At 38.3% G+C, this 22,256-nt stretch overlaps 1 protein-coding gene across 1 annotated transcript in view; it reads right to left on the reverse strand.

Moving 5' to 3' along the window:
• Positions 1 to 226: 226 nt before the first annotated feature.
• LOC127656752 (potassium voltage-gated channel subfamily H member 1-like) overlaps positions 227 to 22,256 on the reverse strand; it is an 85,535-nt gene continuing 63,505 nt past the window's right edge. Inside the window, exons 12-13 of the mRNA XM_052145223.1 lie at positions 19,147 to 19,343; positions 227 to 1,117 (exon numbers count right to left, since the gene is read on the reverse strand). Of these exons, the coding sequence (XP_052001183.1) occupies positions 227 to 1,117; positions 19,147 to 19,343 (1,088 nt within the window). The remainder of the gene's footprint in view (positions 1,118 to 19,146; positions 19,344 to 22,256) is intronic.

The following is a 22,256-nucleotide window of genomic DNA, read 5'->3' on the forward strand; positions in this document are numbered from 1 at the left end:
TGGATTTCTGGAGAAATTTTATTTGTATCGCTTAGATTTGAATCGCTCAGGTTGCTTATATCATTCTTAAACCATGTAATGTTGCAGTTTCTAATGACGTGACCCACCAACTGGCACTTACTCACCAAAGCCATTTGGCGCTTGGCGGGTGTTAATTTTGGACCGTGCTTTTACTCATTCCTAGGAAAGATGCTCACTTCTCTCTTTCTCTGATCCCCCACTGTTTCTAGCTCATTCTCTCTCCCCCTCTTTCATTCTCTCTCTCATAAGGAAAGATGTCATCCTTATCTGAGTCTAGTGATGTCGGTCGTGAGATATGGAAGAGTGACATGGGAGAGGTCGGAGTCTTTTTGCACCTTAGCAATCTCAATACCTCAGCGACCTGTGTCTCCAAGGCAACCATGCGATTACCCAGTGACGACAGCTCCTCTTTAAGTTCAGAGCGGAGTTCCAGGACTGAGGCATGTAGTGTGTGTTCAGGAATAGTGGAGATAGGAGGAATGGGAGGAGCTTTCCCATCAGGCTGGACTGGGCTACAGTCCACAGGGGTGCGAGCACCACCCTCGTCCAACCGCAAATCACTTTTGGTGATACCGCTGTCGCAGGAGTCTGTCTTCTTCAGTCCACTGGGCTCTGAAGTCTTGCCCGAGCTGATCCGCTCAGGTAAAGTCTCCATGGATTCGGCTTTAGGGACATTTCCCCAGTTTTCTGGCTTAGCCATGCTGTCCCTGAATCTGGCCCAACCCCTTGCACGTGGTTCTGATGATCGAAGGGCGTTTGGGGTAGGAGCACTAAGCTTCGCCTGGTCGAAAGAATCCAGGGTGTGTTTTTTGCTTGGGTGGGAAGGAATAGGTGTGGCTGGGCTCTGCGTTACAGTGACTATGCTCGTGGTGGCAATCACATCCTGGTTAATGACTTCATGGTGGATTTGACCCTTTTCAAGATCAGGGTCATCGGGATTGGTCCGGCCAGCAAGACGGGCTTCTTTCTGTTGGCGGAAACGCTGGAAGAGACGACGGACGGGATGATCGGGGGGAAGATTCAGCGGGGCCTCGTTCTTCCTCCTCAACCTCTCCTCTTCCTCACGCTTCATGTCACTGATCTTTCTGAACACAAGCTGAAAAGACACACAGGGTTACTTAAAGGGACATTTCACCCAAAAATGAAAATTTTATTGAATGATTTATTTACTCTCATGTTATCCAAACTAGTGTGACTTTCTTTCTGGAAATACTAGGCAGACTTTTCACTCCAATTGTATATTTTTTCATACAGTACAATGAAAGTCAATGGGTAACTGAATCTTACATTTTGTATCATACTCAATCTGACATCTATTAAAACATGTTTATTAAAACGATGGACTAACCCAATGAGAATGGTAGATATTAATGTCAAACAAACTAAATGCAAAGCCCTGGGCTTTTCACATGTAAAAGCACACCTGGAAGGCTTTCAAACAATAAACTGCATCCATATGTTAAAGACTCTGACAGTGTGAAGATGCAAAGCTTCTGATAAAGCACACAATTGTCATCGATCCATACAACAAATCCATGTGCCAATGTCGATTCATCAGACTCAGCAGTTAGCCAACTGAAACACAGTACAACTGCAGTCTGGTGTGTTAAAAATAAAATAACCTCTGCAGGCTTAAATTGTCCTGTCAGATGAACTCTAACTTCACCATGACTATTTGCAATATATACTGTATTCTCGGCCTCAGGCGGCGTGCCCACGGACTGCCAATGTTCTGGCTGTCTGATGCACATTGCACACAAAAATGGCAAGCACTGGCAGAAATGGGAAGTTCCAATCTCAATGGATAATATTCTTGGCTGACTGCAGAGGTTTTATCAGTCTGCCATGTTTAAAAGTTACTAATCACTGGATTTGCCAAAGTTTGTGAGGTTTGTGGCATCAAATCTATTAAAGATATTTAAAGTTATGTTTGAGGCACTTATAATAGACATTATTCAAAGTATAGACATATTTCATTTTTTAGCAATTGTGAGTGGAAGACCTTGTGATATCTTGTGTTTTTACTTTGAAATCTTTGGTGATTTTGATCAAGTAAAAACAGCAATAACATTAATATTATTATTGATATTTCAAAATGAGTATTTGCTGAATTGAAGCAGCTTGTACTTGTTTAAAAACGTATAAATAAATAATTTTATAGTAAAATCATATGGAAATGAGTGTAACAAATATGGTACAAGGTGTGTGTGTGCTTGCATGTGTGTGTATGTGTGTGTGTGTGTGTGTGTGTGGGCGAATGGGCTGGCAGGTGTGTGTGGGCGGGTTTGTGTAGTTTACGAGGATATTTTTTTTAGGTTGCAAACTGGTAATTACGAGGGTATTATGCTATAAATGTGGTTTATGAGGACATTTCTAGTGTCAATTGAAATCACTTAAAAAAACATACTAAACAATGTTTTTAAATGTAAAACTACTGAAAGTTTTTATGAGGGTTAGGTTTAGGGTTAGGGTATAGAACTCTATAGTTCTATAGTTCGTTGAGTATAAAAATCATTATGTCTACAGAGAATCCTCATAAGGACAGCCACACCAACATGTGTACGTGTGTGTGTGTGTGTGTGTGTGTGTGTGTGTGTGTGTGTGTGTGTGAGAGAGAGAGAGAGAGAGAGAAAGAAAGAGAGAGAGAGATTGAGAGTTAGAGAGATAGTGACATTTCACTTGAGAGAAGCTTAACAGCTGCATTGAAAAAAAGCATTATTTACCCCCAGGTCAGATTTGACATAATAGGTGTAGGCGAAAAGTTTGACATTCCAAAATTATAAACAAACATTTTTTTAAACTAAAAACTTTAGTTAATTTAGTCAATGTTGAGGATAACCCAAAAGCATTTTGACCAAATTTAAGATTAAGTCTAGTTTTCACTGGTACCATTTATATGTTATTATAGGCTTCAAACGTAACATTCAATTTTATGCAATATCTAAAAGGGGGTCTCTCTACCCACCATGGGGTCCTTGGCCTGGCCTGAAAAATCTTGAAGACCCCTGTCCTAGATCACATCTAATGTTTACAACTTGTTTTTTCAGGATTATTTTTTTTTTTGTCTATTGAATTTTATTTTTATTTTCAATGTTTCATCAGTGAAACGAACATCATTGACTTAAACAATTGTACAAATCATTGAAGAGATTGTAAGCCTAATCCAAAAATCAAATATGGTGATACTCTGGATAAGATATATAGCAAGTTAACAAGATATCCATAAGTATAACTGTATATATTTCTTTCTTTTTTTTTTAGCTATAAAGCTGGAATATAATTGCTGATACTTATTACTTTTGGAAAGACAGAAATTCTAATCACAAAGTCACAAACACACATCTTCTGCAGACTGTTCTGGTGTATTTTTAAATCAGTTTTGTCCTCAGTGGTTTACTGTTGTGGCATCATCAGTTTCTCACCCTTTGGTTGGTCAATTTACACATCAGTCAGACAGTCTCTTTCTGTCTAAGTGGGTGGTTCTTGGCTTAATCTTAGATTAAGATGCAAGTTGGACCAGACTTTCAGTCTTTAAGCTTTGCAAGATTATGCAATATACTGTATAGAGTTCAGCAGAATAATTACAACCACACCATGGTTTTCTTTTATCTTGAGATCACAGACTGTACCAGAGACCCTACACTCAGTTTTATGAATTGTGCAAGATTTTCTTATGTATATTTCAGATTTAAATGCTTTTATTGAGCAGATTCTCAAGAGTAAACTCTGTTGTAAGAGTGTCTGCCAGCACTCAAATCTCAGTGTGTGTCTGGAGGGAGCAATATTCATCTGTCCATAAGACAGACATTTTTAAGGTACGTGTTTCTTCTTTATAAAAACCTCTGTAGTTCACAGAGCTGCTCTGCTCTCCCTGCCAAACTCTCTTTGTGTCACTCACATTATTTAATAATTTCTGTTTGCCTATCCATCTATCTCAATGTCTCTCTCTCTCTCTCTCTCTCTCTCATTGACATTTACAGGTGAGGGGTCTGATTTATATAGACAGCTTGGTGGGAGGGTTCAGTTATTGTTAGTCTGATTAATATTTAATAGGGAAAATAGCTTAATATCCATCCATCCATCTTCAACTGCTTATACAAAGTCGGGTCGCTTATACAAAGTCGCAGATCTCTTTTCGCGACAACGGTGCGATAGAGCGAGTGCAATACCGCCCCCGCTGCCCCGATTCTCCGGCCAACCTCCCGCTCCATTGTCCCCTCACTCGTGAACAAGACCCCGAGGTACTTGAACTCCTTCACTTGGGGCAATACCTCCTTCCGTACCCGAAGTACGCACTCCATTGTTTTCCTGCTGAGAACCATGGCCTCAGATTTAGAGGCGCTAATCCTCATCCCAGTCGCTTCACACTCGACTGCCAAGTGAGAGCTGAAGGTCACGGGCCGATGATGACATGAAGACTACATCATCTGCAAAAATGGTGTAATTAGCTTAATAATCAAACTAAATTACATTTTAATTCAAATCTAAAAATGTAGAAAGGTTTGTGTAAGGGTTAAGCGATAGATGACAGTATAAAACAAGTCAATGGAAAGTCACCACCATAACGGAAAAACAAGTGTTGTTAGACTTTATGTATGTGTACACACACACACACACACACACACACACACACACACAATAATCTCCATACTGAGACAGTTTGTTCTTGTCAACATTAAAATGCTGGACAGTGCATTTGAGTGTGACTCCATCTTAAATATGTTAATATTAATTCTGATATACTGAATATTCATTAAGCAAGACAGATTGCCCAAGCATCTGTCTTACCAATCTGTCTGTGAAATTACTGGGACCAGAACAACACACACAAGCTCTCCTCTCCTGTATGTGTGAGAACAGGCTGTCCAAAGGTGCTTGTGAAAAGTTCTGATGTAGCTTTGGAGGTTTGAAATGCATTCTCTCCAGAGATATTTGACACACACTTGCTTTGAAAACATGACAAACACACACTTATAATCTCACATACTCACTCATACAGTGCACACAAATCCCACCAGTGTGATTCATAAGAATTTATGCAACACACAAACACACACGCACATGTTTGTTCATGGTGTGGACTTTCCATTAACTTCTATTGTTTTTATAATGACATTCTCTCTACCCTTCCCCTATCCCTAACACTTACATAACATACAAACCCTTCTGCATTTTTACATTTTCAATAAGTCATTATTTGTAATTATTTGTACATACTATTAATATAGTAATTGTTTTGGCTGATTTTAGGTGTCCTTGTGGGTATATCTGGTGCTCACAGTGCTGGGAAGAAGTTAAGTAGAAGTTGTGATGCAACTAACTAAACAACATTTGCCACTTATTATTTTCACATGCAAATGAGCTAATGATCTTCATTGGTAGTGGTGAACCTGCAGCAAACCTTTGGCAACAATGGACATGGACCTAAACCGTCCTTTATCTCTCATGTAGTGCTGGGAAAACAATAATTTATATATATTATTTATATATATATATATATAATTATAGCAAAATAATTTAAGTGGATCAGTTCTTTCGGACAGTTGATGTATAAGCCGGTTATTTCCTTATATGTAGCACTGGGATTAATTTTCAAGAGTTGGTTCTTTTAGACAATTCATGTGGTAAACATAAATGATTCACTGATTTACTTGAGTTCTGTGCATCCTAAAAGGTTTATATTTTATATTTAGTTAATAAAATAAGGTGTTTTCTAATCCATTAGTGTGCATATAAGTATAAATTTATGTTCAATTTCAATGTTATCTCCAAAAGCATCTCTCTGACATGAGTACTGTATATAGACCAACAATTAAAAATAGTGCAGATGGAAGTAGGTCATTATTTTACATTATATGTAAAGATATGGAAATAAAACTAAGATTTTGACTTTAAAGACACCTTTTTGTATTTGCTTTACTTGTCTGCTTCCACAATATGCATATGATGTAATGTATTTGAATTATCTGAATGTAAATTTTAATTATTTAAATTATTATATTCTAAATTACCTTTATTTGGGGGCTTCCTCTGTAGATACTGATATACGATTAATTAATTGGCACATTGTGTAATAAATTCGATTTAAATTTTGAATCGATTGACGACCCTAATTTAATGTATTAGTGCGCCCAAAATGGAAAATTCTGTCTTTTACTCTCATAATTATAATTTACTCATCATCATGTTCTTCCAAACCCATATGACTTTCTTTCTCCTGTGGAACATAAGAGGAAAACTTTTGAAGAAAATTGATGCAGTTTCTTTTACCAAACAATTATAAAACATGTATGGTGACTGAGGCAGTATGTCCTTAACATTCTGCCTAACATCTCCTTTTCAGTTCCACAGAAGAAAGTCTTTGGAGTTTGGAACAACATGAGGATGTGTAAATTATGTCAGTATTTTCATTTTTGGGTGAACTATCACTTTAAGCGATGTGTACTAGTGGGTGAAACAATCACATTTAGGCATTTCCCCATGATGTCTGACACAAAATCGATCTTGTGTGTTTCATTTGAGGTTTAACATGCTCAGATTTGTCATGTTGTGACTTTCCATCTGAATCTAACGTTTCTCTGTAATTGAACTCTAAAAAAACTAATGATTGGCAGCATGAAGATAAATATATCAATGTCGCTCAGGGCTGAGTGAAAGATCCCAGAAATATCAGTCAGACAGACTCAGAAGATTGCTCTTTTGAATGACATTGAGGGTCCTGCGTCCCTGTGCGCTGGAGAGATGATGGACAGTAATGATCGAAAAGCTGCCCTTCCATGGACATGGACAAACTGTTCCTCTATCTGGAAATAAATCCACCCTTATAGCATCACCCCGGAAATAACAAAGGTCCGGATTAATGAAATAAATGACGTGCTTCTCACCTCCTGCAGAAATGACAATTAAAAGAATATTGAGGGTTGAATACAACTTAAGCTTTGTCAACAGCATCTGTGAAATGTTGTCAGTTAACAAAGATTAAATAACTCTAGCTCTGAAAAATGTGTGTATTGTACAGCACCAGAATAAATGTTTACAACTATTATACTGTTTCAAAAGTATATACATAACACTTAAACATTCCACAAGTTAGCATGAGGCACTTCCTGGTGCCATTGCACATGTCGCACATGCGTCAAGCAGTAGGAAGTGTAAGATGTATGTGTATGTGTCCTATTGTTTTACAGGCTGTCAGCAGACAGACAGATATACTGTAGAGGACTGTAACTGTTTCTGTTGTTTTGTAAATGCTCGCTCTTGAAAGATATATGTGACAGAAAAAGGACAGACATGCAGAGAGGGATTACGTAACAAAAGCTGAAGCGCTATACAAAGGTGTGTGTGCATGTGTGTGTAAGGGGGGTGGCATTTTGTGTTCACACAGAGATGCCTAATGGTGTATTGTTAGAATCCTTCTGTTGCCAAGCGTCCCTCAAACTCCTGCGCACACACTTTTGTGCATTCTCTACTTTTTTTTATTTTCTTCCTTCTTTTTCAATGTCCCTGAAATATACCATCATTAAACAGGGAAACTCGAGCTCCAACACTCAAAGTGTTCCAATGTTATGTGTGTGTGATGTTAGAGGTGTTCGTGTAAGGATAAAACTGTAAAAAGATGGAAAGTTGGGGACAGAGAGAGAACGAGAGAGCGCACTGACGTCTCTAATGTTTCATAATTCAAACTAAAAGCAAGACTATGGGCACACTGAACAGAAATTCAATTCCATAACACTCAAAAACAGCATGCCTCTCTTTTTCCTCTCTCTGTCACACTTACACACACAGTCCTATTCTGTTTTACTTTCTCTCTTACTCTTTTTCACATACACATATTTCCTGCTACACAGTATGCAAAAAGCAGTATATCAAATTAATAGGATGTCTGAAACTCAGTATTCATGGTAAAGCAGGTGAAAAACACACTTGTGAGATTCTGAAGTATAAAACTACTGGACAATGGCAACATAATGGATGTAGCATGTCCATTAATGTATTTACAGTATACTATACACTTGCATGCTTTTTCAATTGTCAAGAAGTTCATGGTCAAATTCAGTACATACTATGAAAGTACAGGAATTCAGATGCAGTACACCAGTGCATTCTCCCTGTTTGGATCCTGTCCATACATGACTAATCACTGACACTTCATTTAGATGGAAAAGATGTGTGTGTAGACCAGTGTGGTTACAGCTAATATTAATAAAATCCTTTCTCTAGCTTTTACATTCCATAGTTAATCACTGCCTACTTTAAATATGTGCCTAACTCTTAGTCAGAGGAAATAACATTACAATCCGTACTGTACATGTTCAGACCGAGTGATTTATTAAGTGCTGTTTTGAATAGATTAGAACTATTAATAAGCTAAATGGTTTTTTTTTTAAGAAGCACGTTTGTGTACCTGTATACTTTGTTGTATTTCACTGAGATCCTTCAATTTACCAATTTATAATTGTGTCAATTTTGTAATTGTGTTTGCAAAGGGTACATGATTTTATTTTGAAAAATAGTTTTTTTTAGGTTTATGTGCACTGTGAGATGGGCTGATGTGTGCTCGGTATGTACTTTCACAGGAAAAACTATATATATGTCTGGGGGACCCCGAGGCATTCCCAAGAGTCCAATAGTGCAAATGTTTCTGTTGTGCACTATTTTTATTATTCAATATAAAAAATGTTTGTATGCAGTAAATTAATTACAAATGATGTAACTAGTATAACACTTGGGAGTAAATGATTGAGAAATGTAAAGTTAATTACGCAATTTCTTAGTATTTGGTATGTCCCCCTTTTGATTTAATGAAGGGCATTCAAGCTGGCATTGACAGCTTGTTCAAAACCTGAAGTTCCATGTTTTTCCAGTATGATTAGAGTTTGTTGCAAGAAGAATATTGTGTGCTTCAATGGAAGCAAATATATCCAAGCTTTTGTGCAAAGGAGATAACATAGTACTAGTCCATGTCTCAGATTTGTTTATTTATTTAATACACTGCCTGGCCACATTTTTTTTTTTGCATACTCTAATATTTCTTTGGACAGCCAGTTTTGATTATGGCACACATTCATTGTGGCATTGTTTCGACAACCTTATGCAACATCACAACATTTATTTCCATCCAGAGTTGGATTAATTTTTGGCTGAGATCTTGTTTTGAAGCACTTCTGAGTTTCCGTAAAGTCTTCTCCAGCACATCCCAAAGACTTTCAATGGGATTAAAGTCAGGACTTTGTGGTGGCCAATTCATGTGTGACAATGATTCCTCATGCTCCCTGAACCACTCTTTCACAATTTGAGCCTGATAATCTTGGGATTGTCACCTTGGAATATGCCCATGCCGTTAGGGAAGAAAAAAATCAATTGATGGGATAACCTGATCATTCAGTACATTCTGGAATCAGCTGACTTAATTTTATTACCACTTTACGTTGCTGATCCTAGACTTGAACAATTGAAGCAACTCCAGATCATAATACTGCCTCCAGAGGCTTATACAGTGGGCACTATTCATGATGGGTGCATCGCTTCATGCGCTTCCCTTCTTACCCTGACGCACCCATCACTTTGTGATTGTAACGAACACTGGACGAGATGGATTCAATTGCAGGAAACAGCTTTATTAGTAGACAGGCAAAAGTACAAAGGGGCAAATCCAGAAGAGCGTAGATAAGAGGAGAGCGTGAGGTCAAAGCCAGGAGATCAGATAAACAAAACAAAACACGAGAATGAACAAACTGGGAAAGACAAGCGAAACACTAGAGTTGGCAAAGCAGAGTGAGTGACAAAACAATAACCAACAACGCTAAGGAGAAAGGGCTGGGTATAAATAGAGAAAGTAAACAGTGCAGGTGAAACTAATACTCTGGTGATTGGGAACAAGTGTGAGAGCTGGAAGGGGCGGAGTGGACTTGGGAACTGGAGTTCGTGACAGTGATAGGTTAAATCTGGACTCATCAGACCAGGCCAATTATTTGCCCCTTCTGAAACACAGTAAAATCTTTTCCATGACCACAGGATATGTCAACATATGTGGACAGTGGGACCAAGCTATAGAAAGTCATATTTTTTTTTATCTAATTGTTATGTTCCCAGGAGTGTTGGTCATGTGTTTGAGATATTACAGACATCACAGTTGATTTTCTGTAAAGCTGCTTTGGAACAATGTGTATTGGGAGAAGCACAAATTATTTGACTTGATTTGACTTTGTTACAGTGTTTTTTTCTACTTTTGCAGTGTTAAACAAACAAGTGATAGCCAGTGCTGAAGCATTTTACCAATATGAAATTTGCATAATTCATTTTGATACAATTAGTTTCCAGCATAATCCAATCACTGCCAACCATGTTAAAATAAAATAATACATTATAAATTCTGAATCTATGTACTGATTGCCATTGTCGCATGTCTGCCAACCATGTTGAGTGGTTCAAACATCATCTGCAGCCTGATACTGAACCTTTGATAGGAAATTTGGATTTAATCTTGGCTTCATAGGAAAGCCATAGGTTGTCCCTTGCTCCCTATTTAGAGAGTTACTTAACGTCCAGTCTGCACTGGTCTCAGAACAGTTCAAAATCCACTGTATTTTCATCCTAACTCCATAAAAAGCCTCTGAAATATTTTTTTTTTCTCAATGTGAAAATACAGTAAATATAGGATTTCTAATGAAAACCTTATGCTATTGTTCACATTAATATACTTAGTGTTTAGCATCTTGGCGTTTCACGATTAAATTGCTAAAAAAAATAATAATTGCACATCGGATGAAACTAGAGACTCTTATCTTTTGACTTAAACAGGTTTCTTACCAGATATAGTTTTGTTGTTTTTTCTCCCTAAGATACACTCTGCTGTGGTCTGCACCATGTTGTTTTGTCGCATGACTCCATCCATCGAAATTTGAACCCTTTAGCCCAGATTCTCCTGAACTGAGATCAGTCCGTTTAAATTAAATTAACTAATGCGTTGCATATAGCAAAGCCAAAATACAACCTCCACGCATGTGTATGTGGGGTTGCACAAGGTGAATCAGACTGTTTTAATCTAAAGTTGTGTACTTCCAGGTAAATTCAAAGGATTCACAAACTTTTTCCTGTAACTTTATGTGTGAGATGTAGTGTGTTGTGTAGTGAGTGTGTATCTTGTGCCATGTGCTGCATGCTGACTGACTGGTTTTATTTCACTGGTCTCATCACAACTTTACAGAATCTGATCCCTCAGCGACCGAGTCATTCGCTTACACCTGCCAAACACAAACTCATATCGCAGAGTCATGCTGGGCCATAAACCGTAAACCAGTGATACAAACCTGGGCCGTATTCACAAAGACTTTTATCTTACCAATAGGAGTGGTACCAAAAGAGTTTCTAGAAAGGAGTTTTTGCTTAAAACCTATTACAAAACTGCTAAGAGTACGTTTTAATAAGGAAATATTAAAATAAGAGTAAGACGAAGTTGATCTCATTGCTATGGATGAAGTCACGTTTTATTAGCACACTCTTTTTAATCCCCCACAGTGATTTGTAAACAGAGAACCACTATTTGTCAGCTAAGACAGACAGATATATATATATATATATATATATATATTATATTATATTCACAGTTCACACATACCTTTGATGAGGCAGCTGTCTTCGGTTTAGAATGTTACTGGAACACTGTTGGTTCAACTGTGTATGGGTCCCTTATTTGATGTGTCTATTAAATCATCAGTCTTTTATTGTTTGTGTCTGTATTCAACAATGTTACATAAGCACAATATGCCAGGTCTGCACCTTTATCTCTGGTAGTCGGGTTGTTTCAGTTTTAAAATCATAATAATATTCTAATATATTGTTTTTAATGTAGACTGAGGACAGCACTCATGTTTCGGATAGTTTGTGAGTCACTCTTAGGGAGTTAGAGGTCCTCAGGGGGATTTCTAAGCTGTTGTGTGTTCAGAAACTACTTTTAGAATTAAAATGCTTCATGCTAAATTTTACGAGTCCTAAAATTAGGAGTGACACGGCCCTAACTTTTAAGAGTTTCTCCTAAAGTTCTGCATTAGGAGCTTCTTTTAGCCTTAAGATTTTTTGTGAATACGGGCCCTGAACTTTTACCGGTCATGACTTTTGAAAGCAATTCAATTTCAGCAGCAAACACATGCATTGCTCCATGGATGCATGCTAATGTGTGTTCAATGTGTTCATATGTTGCCTTTTGTACAATTGTATGTGCATGCCGTAATTAGTGTGGGTGTGTTTAAGTGTTATTACACCATTACAGCTGCATAAACTTTAACCTTAATCAAAGCAGAAATAACTCAGGACTCTTAACACAGCAGCGATCAGATGAAGAGGAGTTTTTCAGTGTTACCTTGGCAACCACAAACATGTGCAATCAGAAACAAATTGGATGGACCGTTTAAGCACTAAAGCAGCTGTGACAGAGGGTAGATGTATCAGTATCAGTAATCAGATTTTACATACTGTAGAGAGACACCAAAACTGGGTATTCTTGGGTCCATTGCACTATATTCCATGTTTCGTAAAAACTCCATATTTATGATTTGCGCTCTACAACATCAGGAAAATCTGACTTTTTCTGTTTGAATATACGGAACAGCTCCTGGTCCAAGCTCTGGTTATTTCAGTTATTTCTGGTTATTTAATGCTTTGTTGGCTGGCCTCCAAGCTAACACAATTAAGCCGACCCCAGAAGGTCCAGAATGCAGCAGCACATCTGGTCTTCAGTCACCCAAAAAGGACTCATATCACTCCAAACTTTATTTCACTTCACTGGCTACCTGTACAGTAGCTGCCCGCATCAAATTCAAGGCTTTGGCTCTGGTCTTCAGGACAGCCAATGGAACTGCACCCTATTCATTTAACTTCTACATTCACTTACTATGCTCCAACCCGCTCTCTGCGGTCTATGAACAAGCGCCGCCTAGTGGTCCCATCACAAAGAGGCTCAAAGTCTATGTCCTGATCGTTCACGTTATCTGTTCCACTTTGCTGATACCATCTCAACATTCAAGAACCAGCTGAAAGCACACCTGTTCTGGGAGCACTTAACCAATCCAAACTAATTGCACTTACTATTGAACTTAACTTGCACTTACTGTACACACACACACACACACACAAATCATTCTCTGTCTCTTTCTTCTGAGCTAACACATATACAAGTCCAGCCATCTTGAGAGCTTGGCATTACAGCACTGTAGATGTTGTTGAACTACTTATGACACATTGCTTGCTATGTGCCTAATTTGTAAGTCACTTTGGATAAAAGCATCTGCTAAATGACTAAATGTAAATTTTAACTTCAAATGTGTTTTTCTAGTTACCCTAAAAGGGCTATTTCACCCAAAACAAATAATTGTGACTTATTTACTCACCTTCTTGTTGTTCCAAACCAATATGACATAATAAAAGTGAATGGTGACTAACAGGCTAACATTCTGCTAAACATCTCCTTTAGTATTTCATGGAAGAAAGTCATATACGTTTAGAACAACATGAAGGTGAGTAAATTATGACAGAATTTTCATTTTTGGGGGTGAACTATCCTCCCTACACATCTCCCTCCACACTTTGATAGTGGAATCTGAAACCTTAATCAGTATTTCTTAATTTGCTTTTCCAGTAAAAAAAAATAATAATAATCAAAACATCATTAAAACAAGATAACTTGATTTCCCCGTCTGTCGCTCACTTCAACGTTGTGTCGAAGAAGCGACACTAGGTGTCTCTCTTGAGAGCCTCGCACATCTCTGAACTTGAGAAAAGGCCAATGAGAAATTGGCAGACAGAATTTGCATGTCCCGCCCCCGGACATACAGGTATAAAGGGAGGGAAATATGCATCTGTCCATTCAGATTTTTTCTTCGGAGCCGAGCTGTTGTGTGATCAGTGAGCTGTATTCACTGACTGTTCACTCATCTCTACAAGAGTGTATGCTGTTGGATCTATGGTGCATATCAACGGCTTTCTCCTTCTCTGCACAACTGTGCAGCTTTGCCCCTGGGCGCTTCAACAGCACTGTTAAAAGAAAATATTTTCCTAAAAGAGATTCTGTTCTCTAAAAGAGCAATGCACAGCGATGTTGAACGTCCTTTTCAGGACGCGTCTTGATGCCCTTCCGCCCGTGTAGTTCCTGGATGCGGTCGAGTTCTCTCTGTTCCTGATGGTCACAGACACTGCCTCGTGTCTGGGCAGCGATCACACCGAGGGAGCATTTGAGGATGGTTCGTGTTCTCACTGCGAGAACCTTACCATGGCAACGTTGCGGTCCCGGCTTTCCTTCCTAAAGAGGAACGCCAATCCAGCCGCCCCCCACATCGCTCCTTCTTCCCACAGGATAGAGAATTACCTCCCGGCGGTCCCCCAGGTGAACAGAGCGGTTGCGATCCACCTGTGTCATGAGAACGCCGCCACCTGGCGGGATCGCCCGGTGCTCCCCTCCAAGTCCTGTAGGATGACATCATCACCGCCTCCGCCCTGCATGTCATGGCCCTCCTGCAAGCTCACCAGGCCAAGACACTCAAAGATCTGCACTTGGGTAGTCCTGACCCCGACGTGTTGCAGGAACTGCGCTCAGCGATCAACCTCACCCTCAGGGCCACGAAGGTCACAGCGTGTACACTCAGGCAGGCGATGGCCACCCTTGTCTGAACCTGGTCGCATGGAGTTAGACTCAGTCTCAATGACAGCGTGCCTCACCAACGAGCATGCGCAGACAGTGCTGAAATGCCTCACCTTGTTCAAGCCAGCCACGGCGGTTCCTCTAAAACAATTCCAGATGCTCCCGGCCAAGCCTGTTCCTCTCTGGCCTTCAGAGACCCCCCTTCGAGCCATTAGAATCAGTCAAGCTCAAGGCACTCTCCTTGGAAGACGGCCCACCTGATCGCGCTCGCTTCCATCAAGAGGGTTGGGACCTGCACGTGTTCTCTGTCAGCGACACCTGCCTGGAGTTTGGTCCGGCACACACTCATGTCGTCTTAAGACCGTGACCGGGCTACATGCCCAAGGTTCTTACGACCCCCTTCAAGGACAAGATAGTGAGCTTGCAAGCCTTGGGTAGACCAGCCTTTTCGTTGCTGTGTCCAGTACGTGCCTTACATACGTACAGCTTTAGACATTCTGAGCAGCTCTTTGTCTGCTTTGGTGGACAGCAGAAAGGGAATGCTGTCTCCAAACAGAGGCTTTCCCACTGTTATTGTTATGGCCGAACCTCATTATCGACTCCTCAGGGCAAAAACCTGAATGGACAGACGAATATTTTCCTCCCTTTATACCCGTATGTCCGGGGACGGACATGCAAATTCTGTCTGCCAATTTCTCATTGGCCTTTTCTCAAGTTCAGAGATGTGCGAGGCTCTTAAGAGAGACCTCTAGTGTTGCTTCTTGGACACAATGTCTCGTTCCCTTCATCAGGGAACAATAGTAACCTAGACGATAATAACTTCATTAGATATTAAGATATAGATATTAAATGAATCAAATAATACGTACAAATTTTATGAGGTTATGCAAAAACCATTTGACAATGTGGTAAGAGAATTAAATGTCATTAAAGATTTATTCTCTGAAAAAGTGAAAAAGTACTTTTGAACTTTGAAATTAAATGTATCTTTAAGATTGTTGACATTTTTACTAGAAGCAGGACAAAACATACTGATTAAGAAAACCATTTTTGTAGTGAATTTTAAAGTTGTGGGAAAGTGTTAGTTGCTAGGAATAATGATTGTTAGAAATATGATTTATGTTAGGAATATAACGCATGCATTAAAAGTAAGAAAATAGTCCCATGATTGCAAATACACTGCACTTTGTTGTGTTTATAATGGTGCTTTTTCCGTTGAATGTGTAACATATGTAGTCTTCCTATGACATATATTTCCATGTACAACATGTTTTGTAGGCTAAAATTTAGCCATTTATCAGTCAAGTGAAATAAAAAAACAACAGAGTCCATTACAAAACAAGTGTAGTCACGATACTGTCGGTTTCTGTGATTGTTAAAGAATATTTCAAGGCATATATTTATGCAGATGATAGATAATGTAAATAGATGGGTCATTTCAGTGTAAAAGTGTTTGCATCCATTTAAATATAACCCATATGTTTAAATTTAACTGTGTGTTTTTTGCCCTGCTAATAAAGAGCCAGATGTTCGCAGGGCTATAATTAGATTCCTCCTCAGACCCAGTTCCACAACCGAGAAACAGAACTCAAGCAGGGCCAAGATCCAACATGTACACACACACTGAGAGCCAGGTTATCACACTGACAGCTGTCTTTATTATGAAATGGGAAATAATTTATGGGAAGGACTACTGCAACACTTTTACAGTTCTATTTTTAACTTGATTTTATATAATAAAACAAGAGCAGTACAACATATCCCACTGAAAATACAAAACAATGGGGACATGGGCCGAAAAAGTAAATAAGATAAGATAAATGTAGAAAAGACCGTCCAAATTCAACTGAACCACAAATCCCGAACTCAAACACAACTTGTCATCGATGGAAACAAAATCAAGATTGTCGATGACTTCAAGTATTTGGGGTCTTATATTGTATCAACCGAGAAAGACGTTGAGAATCGAATCTCCGTCTCGCCTTTACCAAACTCAAAACCATCCTGAGATCACCCAGTCCGAAAGTGAAGTTTAAGCTGTGGCTTTTCAATGCAGCTTGCATATCTGTGCTGCTTTATGGATGCGAGTATTGGGCACTCACTGAGGCACTGGAGCACAAACTCGACATCTTCACCAGAAAGTGTTATCGGATCATGCTTGGCATCAATCAAGCTGAAGCTCATATGACTAATCAAGAACTTTACAAGAAAACTGGCCAAATTCCAATCAGTTCAACTATTAGATCGAGACAACTACAGTTTAACGTAGACACTGTCTACGAATGAACGAGTGCGAACCGGCGAAAATCTATGCCCTTTACAAGTCAGAAGTAACATCGAACCCACGTGGTAGACAGCGCTTTTCATATCGAGAAAAAGTGTACAAAGATCTTAAAAACTTAGGCCTGGAATTGGAAAAAGAACATCTAAAGCAAGAGGTCACCAGATTGGCAGAGGATAAAAAGTTGTGGAAGAGTATTGTCGTGCCTAACAAGCCTGCCCGATAATGATGATGATGAAATGATGTTTGTGGTGTTTAAAGGAATAGTTTGTCCAAAAACGAAAATTAGGTCATTATTTAAATCACACTCATTTTGCTCTAAAATCAAATGCTTTTATTTTTTCCATGGAACACAAAAGGAGAATAATTAAGTGGGGTCATGACATGAGGCATCAAATTTTCCTTGATCTTATGACATAACTCAAAACTTCCTCCTTACTGCAAAAAGAGCATTTGTTAAAAGCCAAGTAGCCAAAACAACTCCACGTTGTGATGTCACACTGTGGTAGACATTTGCGTTTGACCACCTCCAAAACAACACATCAATGCCTACTTTACCTTTTATCACTTCTGTAGCCCACCCTGCAACAGTGGACAATAAGATGGCAAGAAGAGAACAGATCAGGCAAGAGCAGAGAGCCAATCAGAACAGTGGGCGTTTACTATTATGTCTTAAAGGAGAAGCAGCACCAAAACCACATGTGTTTCTGGCAATGAGGGTGGAAAATGATCATGTATTAAAATGTATAAATGTTTTTGTGCAAAAAAACTTTACTTATATTATAATTGAACCTCAAGGAAAATATTAAAATAAGAAAAAGGCATCATGATCCCTTTAAATAATTTTCATGCATCCAATGAACAACAGTTCAGTGAACATGTCTATGAAACTCCAAAAAGAACAAAAAGCACCACAAAAGAATCGTAAAAATATTCAGTACAACTAACGCATTATATACCATGTATATTTTGTCATGATTAATTAAAAAATCAGCTCTACGCAGCTCTCAAATCAAATATGGTGCAAGTGAAAGGCACCATATTTGATTTGAGAGCTGCGTAGATTTGACTTTTTAATTAATCATGACAAAAAATTATTGTTACAGTGATGTACTTACAATGGAAGTGAATGGGGCCAATTTTTGAGGGTTTTAAGGCAGAAATGTGAAGCTTATAATTTTGTAAAAGCACTTACATTCATTATTTTGTTAAAACTTGTGTATTATTTTAGCTGTAAAGTTGTTTAAATCATAATTTGTACAGTCTTTTTAGGGTTTGCTGACATTACATCATCATCATGGCAACAAAGTTGTAAAATATGCAAGAACTTTACACAGAAAAGGTTAGTAAGTGATTGTATCACACTACAAACATGTTAACATGCATATTGATTATGTCTTGTGGCTTTTGAAGCAGTAAGAATTTAAACAGTAAGTACATTTATGGTTTAGCCCCTATTGACTTCTAGATTTTTTTAAAGAAAAGTAAAAAGTACAAGTAAGTCAGAATGTATTTTTGTGGTAATAACAAATGTTGTCGATTGAGCTTAACTTGTATTGAACTCCGAATATTCCTTTAAGAGCAGCATAATTAATTTCATATATCCACTGAGAGTGCAATATAACTTACATTTCAGTCTGGTCCTCACACAAAGCTATTGTATGGCTTCAAAATACTTTTTTGGCGCTTTTATGGTGCTTTTTGGAGATCAAGAGACATGGTGAAGTCTCATTATTAGGAAAAGACCTGCATAGAGATTATTTAGAAGTATCTTATGTTCAAGTGGGGAAAAAATAACAGCATATGGGGTTGGAACGACATGAAAGTGAGTAAATAATGCCAGAATTTTCACCACAGGTTAATCAGTTTCTGATTAGATCTCTCTCTCTCTCTCTCTCTCTCTCTTTTGATTGAATAGTAAGCTGCTGTATTGGTCTTTTACTCTCTACTCTCAATCAGATGAATAGTTAACGACTCTTCAATTCAGCAATGACATATGTATTGACAGCACACTCAATACATCACACACTGTTTGCTTACATGTATACCTTTCTGATAAACATGAGTGTTCAACACTGTCACTTCCATTGAAATGTGCACACAGAGAGCTCTCATCTCTTCTTAACAGAATGAATTAACCACAGAGCCAGCAGAAAATAAAAGAGAGAATAAAAAGAGAGTAATGAGAGAAGACCAAACAATGTTCACTCACCCTTTTTCGCAGGTTGTACGTAAGAAGGAGGTTTCGGGAGAAGTGGTTGAAGAAGGCCGTGTAGAACTCTAGAACTTTCTGCAGTGCGTCCCGTTTGATCACGTGCAGGTCACAGTATGTTAGCGCTCTCACATTAGCACACGCCTGAGCTAGTGTCAACTCCTTCCAGAACACGTCCCCAAACACATCACCTTTACCTGCAGACACATAAACACTTCCTTACACACACAAACAGGGCAAATGGAGAACTGTGACGGTCTAGACTCTGTTTTCTTTGCAAACATGAAGATGTTTATACATACAGATGGTGACATACAAAATTATTACGTCTATTCCAGAACTAACCTATTGGATTTACTGTAGGCCTCTTAGTTGAAAAAATTTGCAAGTGATAGACAGACTCCCTCTCCCTGTCTTTGTTTCAGTCCTGGATCGGATTACAGTAGACAGATCATGTGGATCAATATGATCTGTGTGGAAATCTGCTTCAGCAAGATTTTACCAGTAACATGTGTCAGATCAGAAAATGTAGCCGGTCGTTTAGAGGACACTGCCTTGTCAGAAGTTCACTGTAGTGGACTATGCCTGTTCTAACTCTCTCTCTCTCTCTCTCTCTCTCTCTCTCTCTCTCTCTCTCTCAAACAAACACACACACACACACTTTTATTTTTCTATCATGGCCAGGACTTTCCATTGACTATTGTTTTTATCCCTACTCTCATAAGGGAACTTAAACCTCATACTAACCATTTTTACCTTTCATTATACTGGGCACGTTTGCCGCGGTGCCCCCTGCAGTGTTGGTCTGGTTTCAGGCTCTTTGGGTGCAACTCAATCAGCTCCCTTGTTCAGTAGTCAGGCCAATCAGAAAATTGTTCTAGTGCTCTGAAATGTTTGCTCCCTAAAAATTCCCATAATGCACTGTTAAAACCAGGGAGTATTGTTGCTCACCATGTTCCCTTACCGGGAATTTCATCTAAAAGCACTACAAAAGAATCGTAAAAATATTCAATACAACTAACGTGTTATAAACCATATATATTTTGTCATTTTTAATTCACAAATCAAATCTATGCAGCTGTCAAATCAAATATGGTGCAAGTGAAAGGCACCATAAAGGTACCATGTTCCCTTACCGGGAATTTCGTCAGGTCTTCTGATGTCTCTCAAGTCATTAGAGGACAAGCATAAGTGTAAATATATAATGGCAAAACCTTAATTTCACTTTAAAAGATAATTATCTTTCATTAATAATGTTCATTGAAGAAAAACTATCTTTTAAATATTATTAAAAAAAAAATGCATTTACAAAAATAGATTAAAAATACATCCCTTTGTATATTTCTTTTTTCATTTATGTCATTTATCTTTAATAATAACACAGTATGCTTTAATACAGGCTGATCTCATGAAATTTACATGACAACGGCAACATTTTTGCACACCAAAATAGCATGCTTCATTACACATTTGGCTGCAATGTCCAGCGAGGGGGCACCAAAAGCGAGTGAAATTATGTTTTAATCGGACGATGTTTGTAAGTTGAATAATATATGGATGTTGTAATGAGTAAAATGTACCTCCCTAACCTAAAACTTTAACCTAAACCTAACCAAAAGTGTTCAAAAAGATAAATGAGAGGTGAACAAAACAGACATCCTTACCCTAAACCAACACCTAAACCTAAGCGATAGTATTTTAAAAGCAAATTCAACATTTACTGAAGCAACCATGTCATTTCGTGTGTTGCTTCAATGGCACTTTCGCTCAGTTTTCACTTTCGTTTCGACCGTCCTTGGCTGGACTCGAGGCTCAGTTTCCAAGTCCAAAGTCCAACACTCTATCAGATGAGCTACTATGTAAGTTAATCATATTGGAATAAGTGTGTAAACATAGGTGTGTATATAATACGGGCAGGGGCGAACTGGCCATTGGGAGCACCGGGCGTTTTCCAAGTGTGATACTATTTAATTTGGGCCGGCCCGCTGCTATGCAACTACTGGCCTTTCCTACAGGTGATATAGGCGGCCACCTTGGGCTCCAATATGCCCGCATGGACTGCATAACAAAGCAAACGTTTAATAAACTCTGCAAGACAAGCAAATTCAATGGCTTTTATTTTGAAATAATATAGTGACTTACACATCGGAGAGCATATCCGTATATACTGCACGATTTAGATTTGCACTATGTATGTGTATGTGTGTATATGTGTATATGTGTATGTATGTGTATATATATTGTCTTAGTATGTATTCTATATATATTTGATTCTCTAATAAAATAATAATTTGTATTACATTAATTATTTTGTATTATTATCTCTGTCTTGTTGCTGTTTTGTATTGTTGTGCACTGGAAGCTCCTGTCACCAAGACAAATTCCTTGTATGTGTGAGCATACTTGTCAATAAAGCTACTTCTGATTCTGATACACCACAACGCTCATGTGAACCTGATTATTCGACATACAAATCACAATAATGGTGACAACCAAAAACAACATAAGATGACAATAAGATGAGCTCTGAATAATCACTAAATTACAAATAACTTTTACAACAAATACAATAACAGTAGTGTAAATAAAATCAGCAAACACTAAAGCTATGAGCAGTATATAGTAATTTGCATAATTGATTCATACCGCAAAACATTACTGGGAGCTGAAGCACGGCTTGCTGGATAATGCCCATGCCTGATAAATAAGTCATGAAAAATATTTATTTGTGGCTATTTGAGTCTTTGAGGCTTACTTTGTTTAAAGGATAGCAGAAACAGTGCTTGTCAAAGCATAGGGCTTTTCACTTTTTCTCAAGAATAATCTGAGAAGTAAGTTTGGAGCAGAAGAAATAGAAATAAACCTTGTGTAATTGCCAGCTTTATGTTAAGTTAAAATGCTATTTCTAGCCATTTTACAGGCACATGTTACCAGCCACGATCATATTTTTTTATCAAGAAAATTCACATTTGATCATAATTTCTTTTTTTCTGGTAATTCTTTTGATATTAGGGCTAAATCCTTAAAACAAGATCAATTTGATTTATCTTGTTTAGAAACATCACTGCATAAGATATTTAGGTTTTTCAGAGAATGTATTTTTAACATGT

Source organism: Xyrauchen texanus, chromosome 16 (assembly GCF_025860055.1).
Source record: "Xyrauchen texanus isolate HMW12.3.18 chromosome 16, RBS_HiC_50CHRs, whole genome shotgun sequence".
Lineage (NCBI taxonomy): Eukaryota > Metazoa > Chordata > Actinopteri > Cypriniformes > Catostomidae > Xyrauchen > Xyrauchen texanus.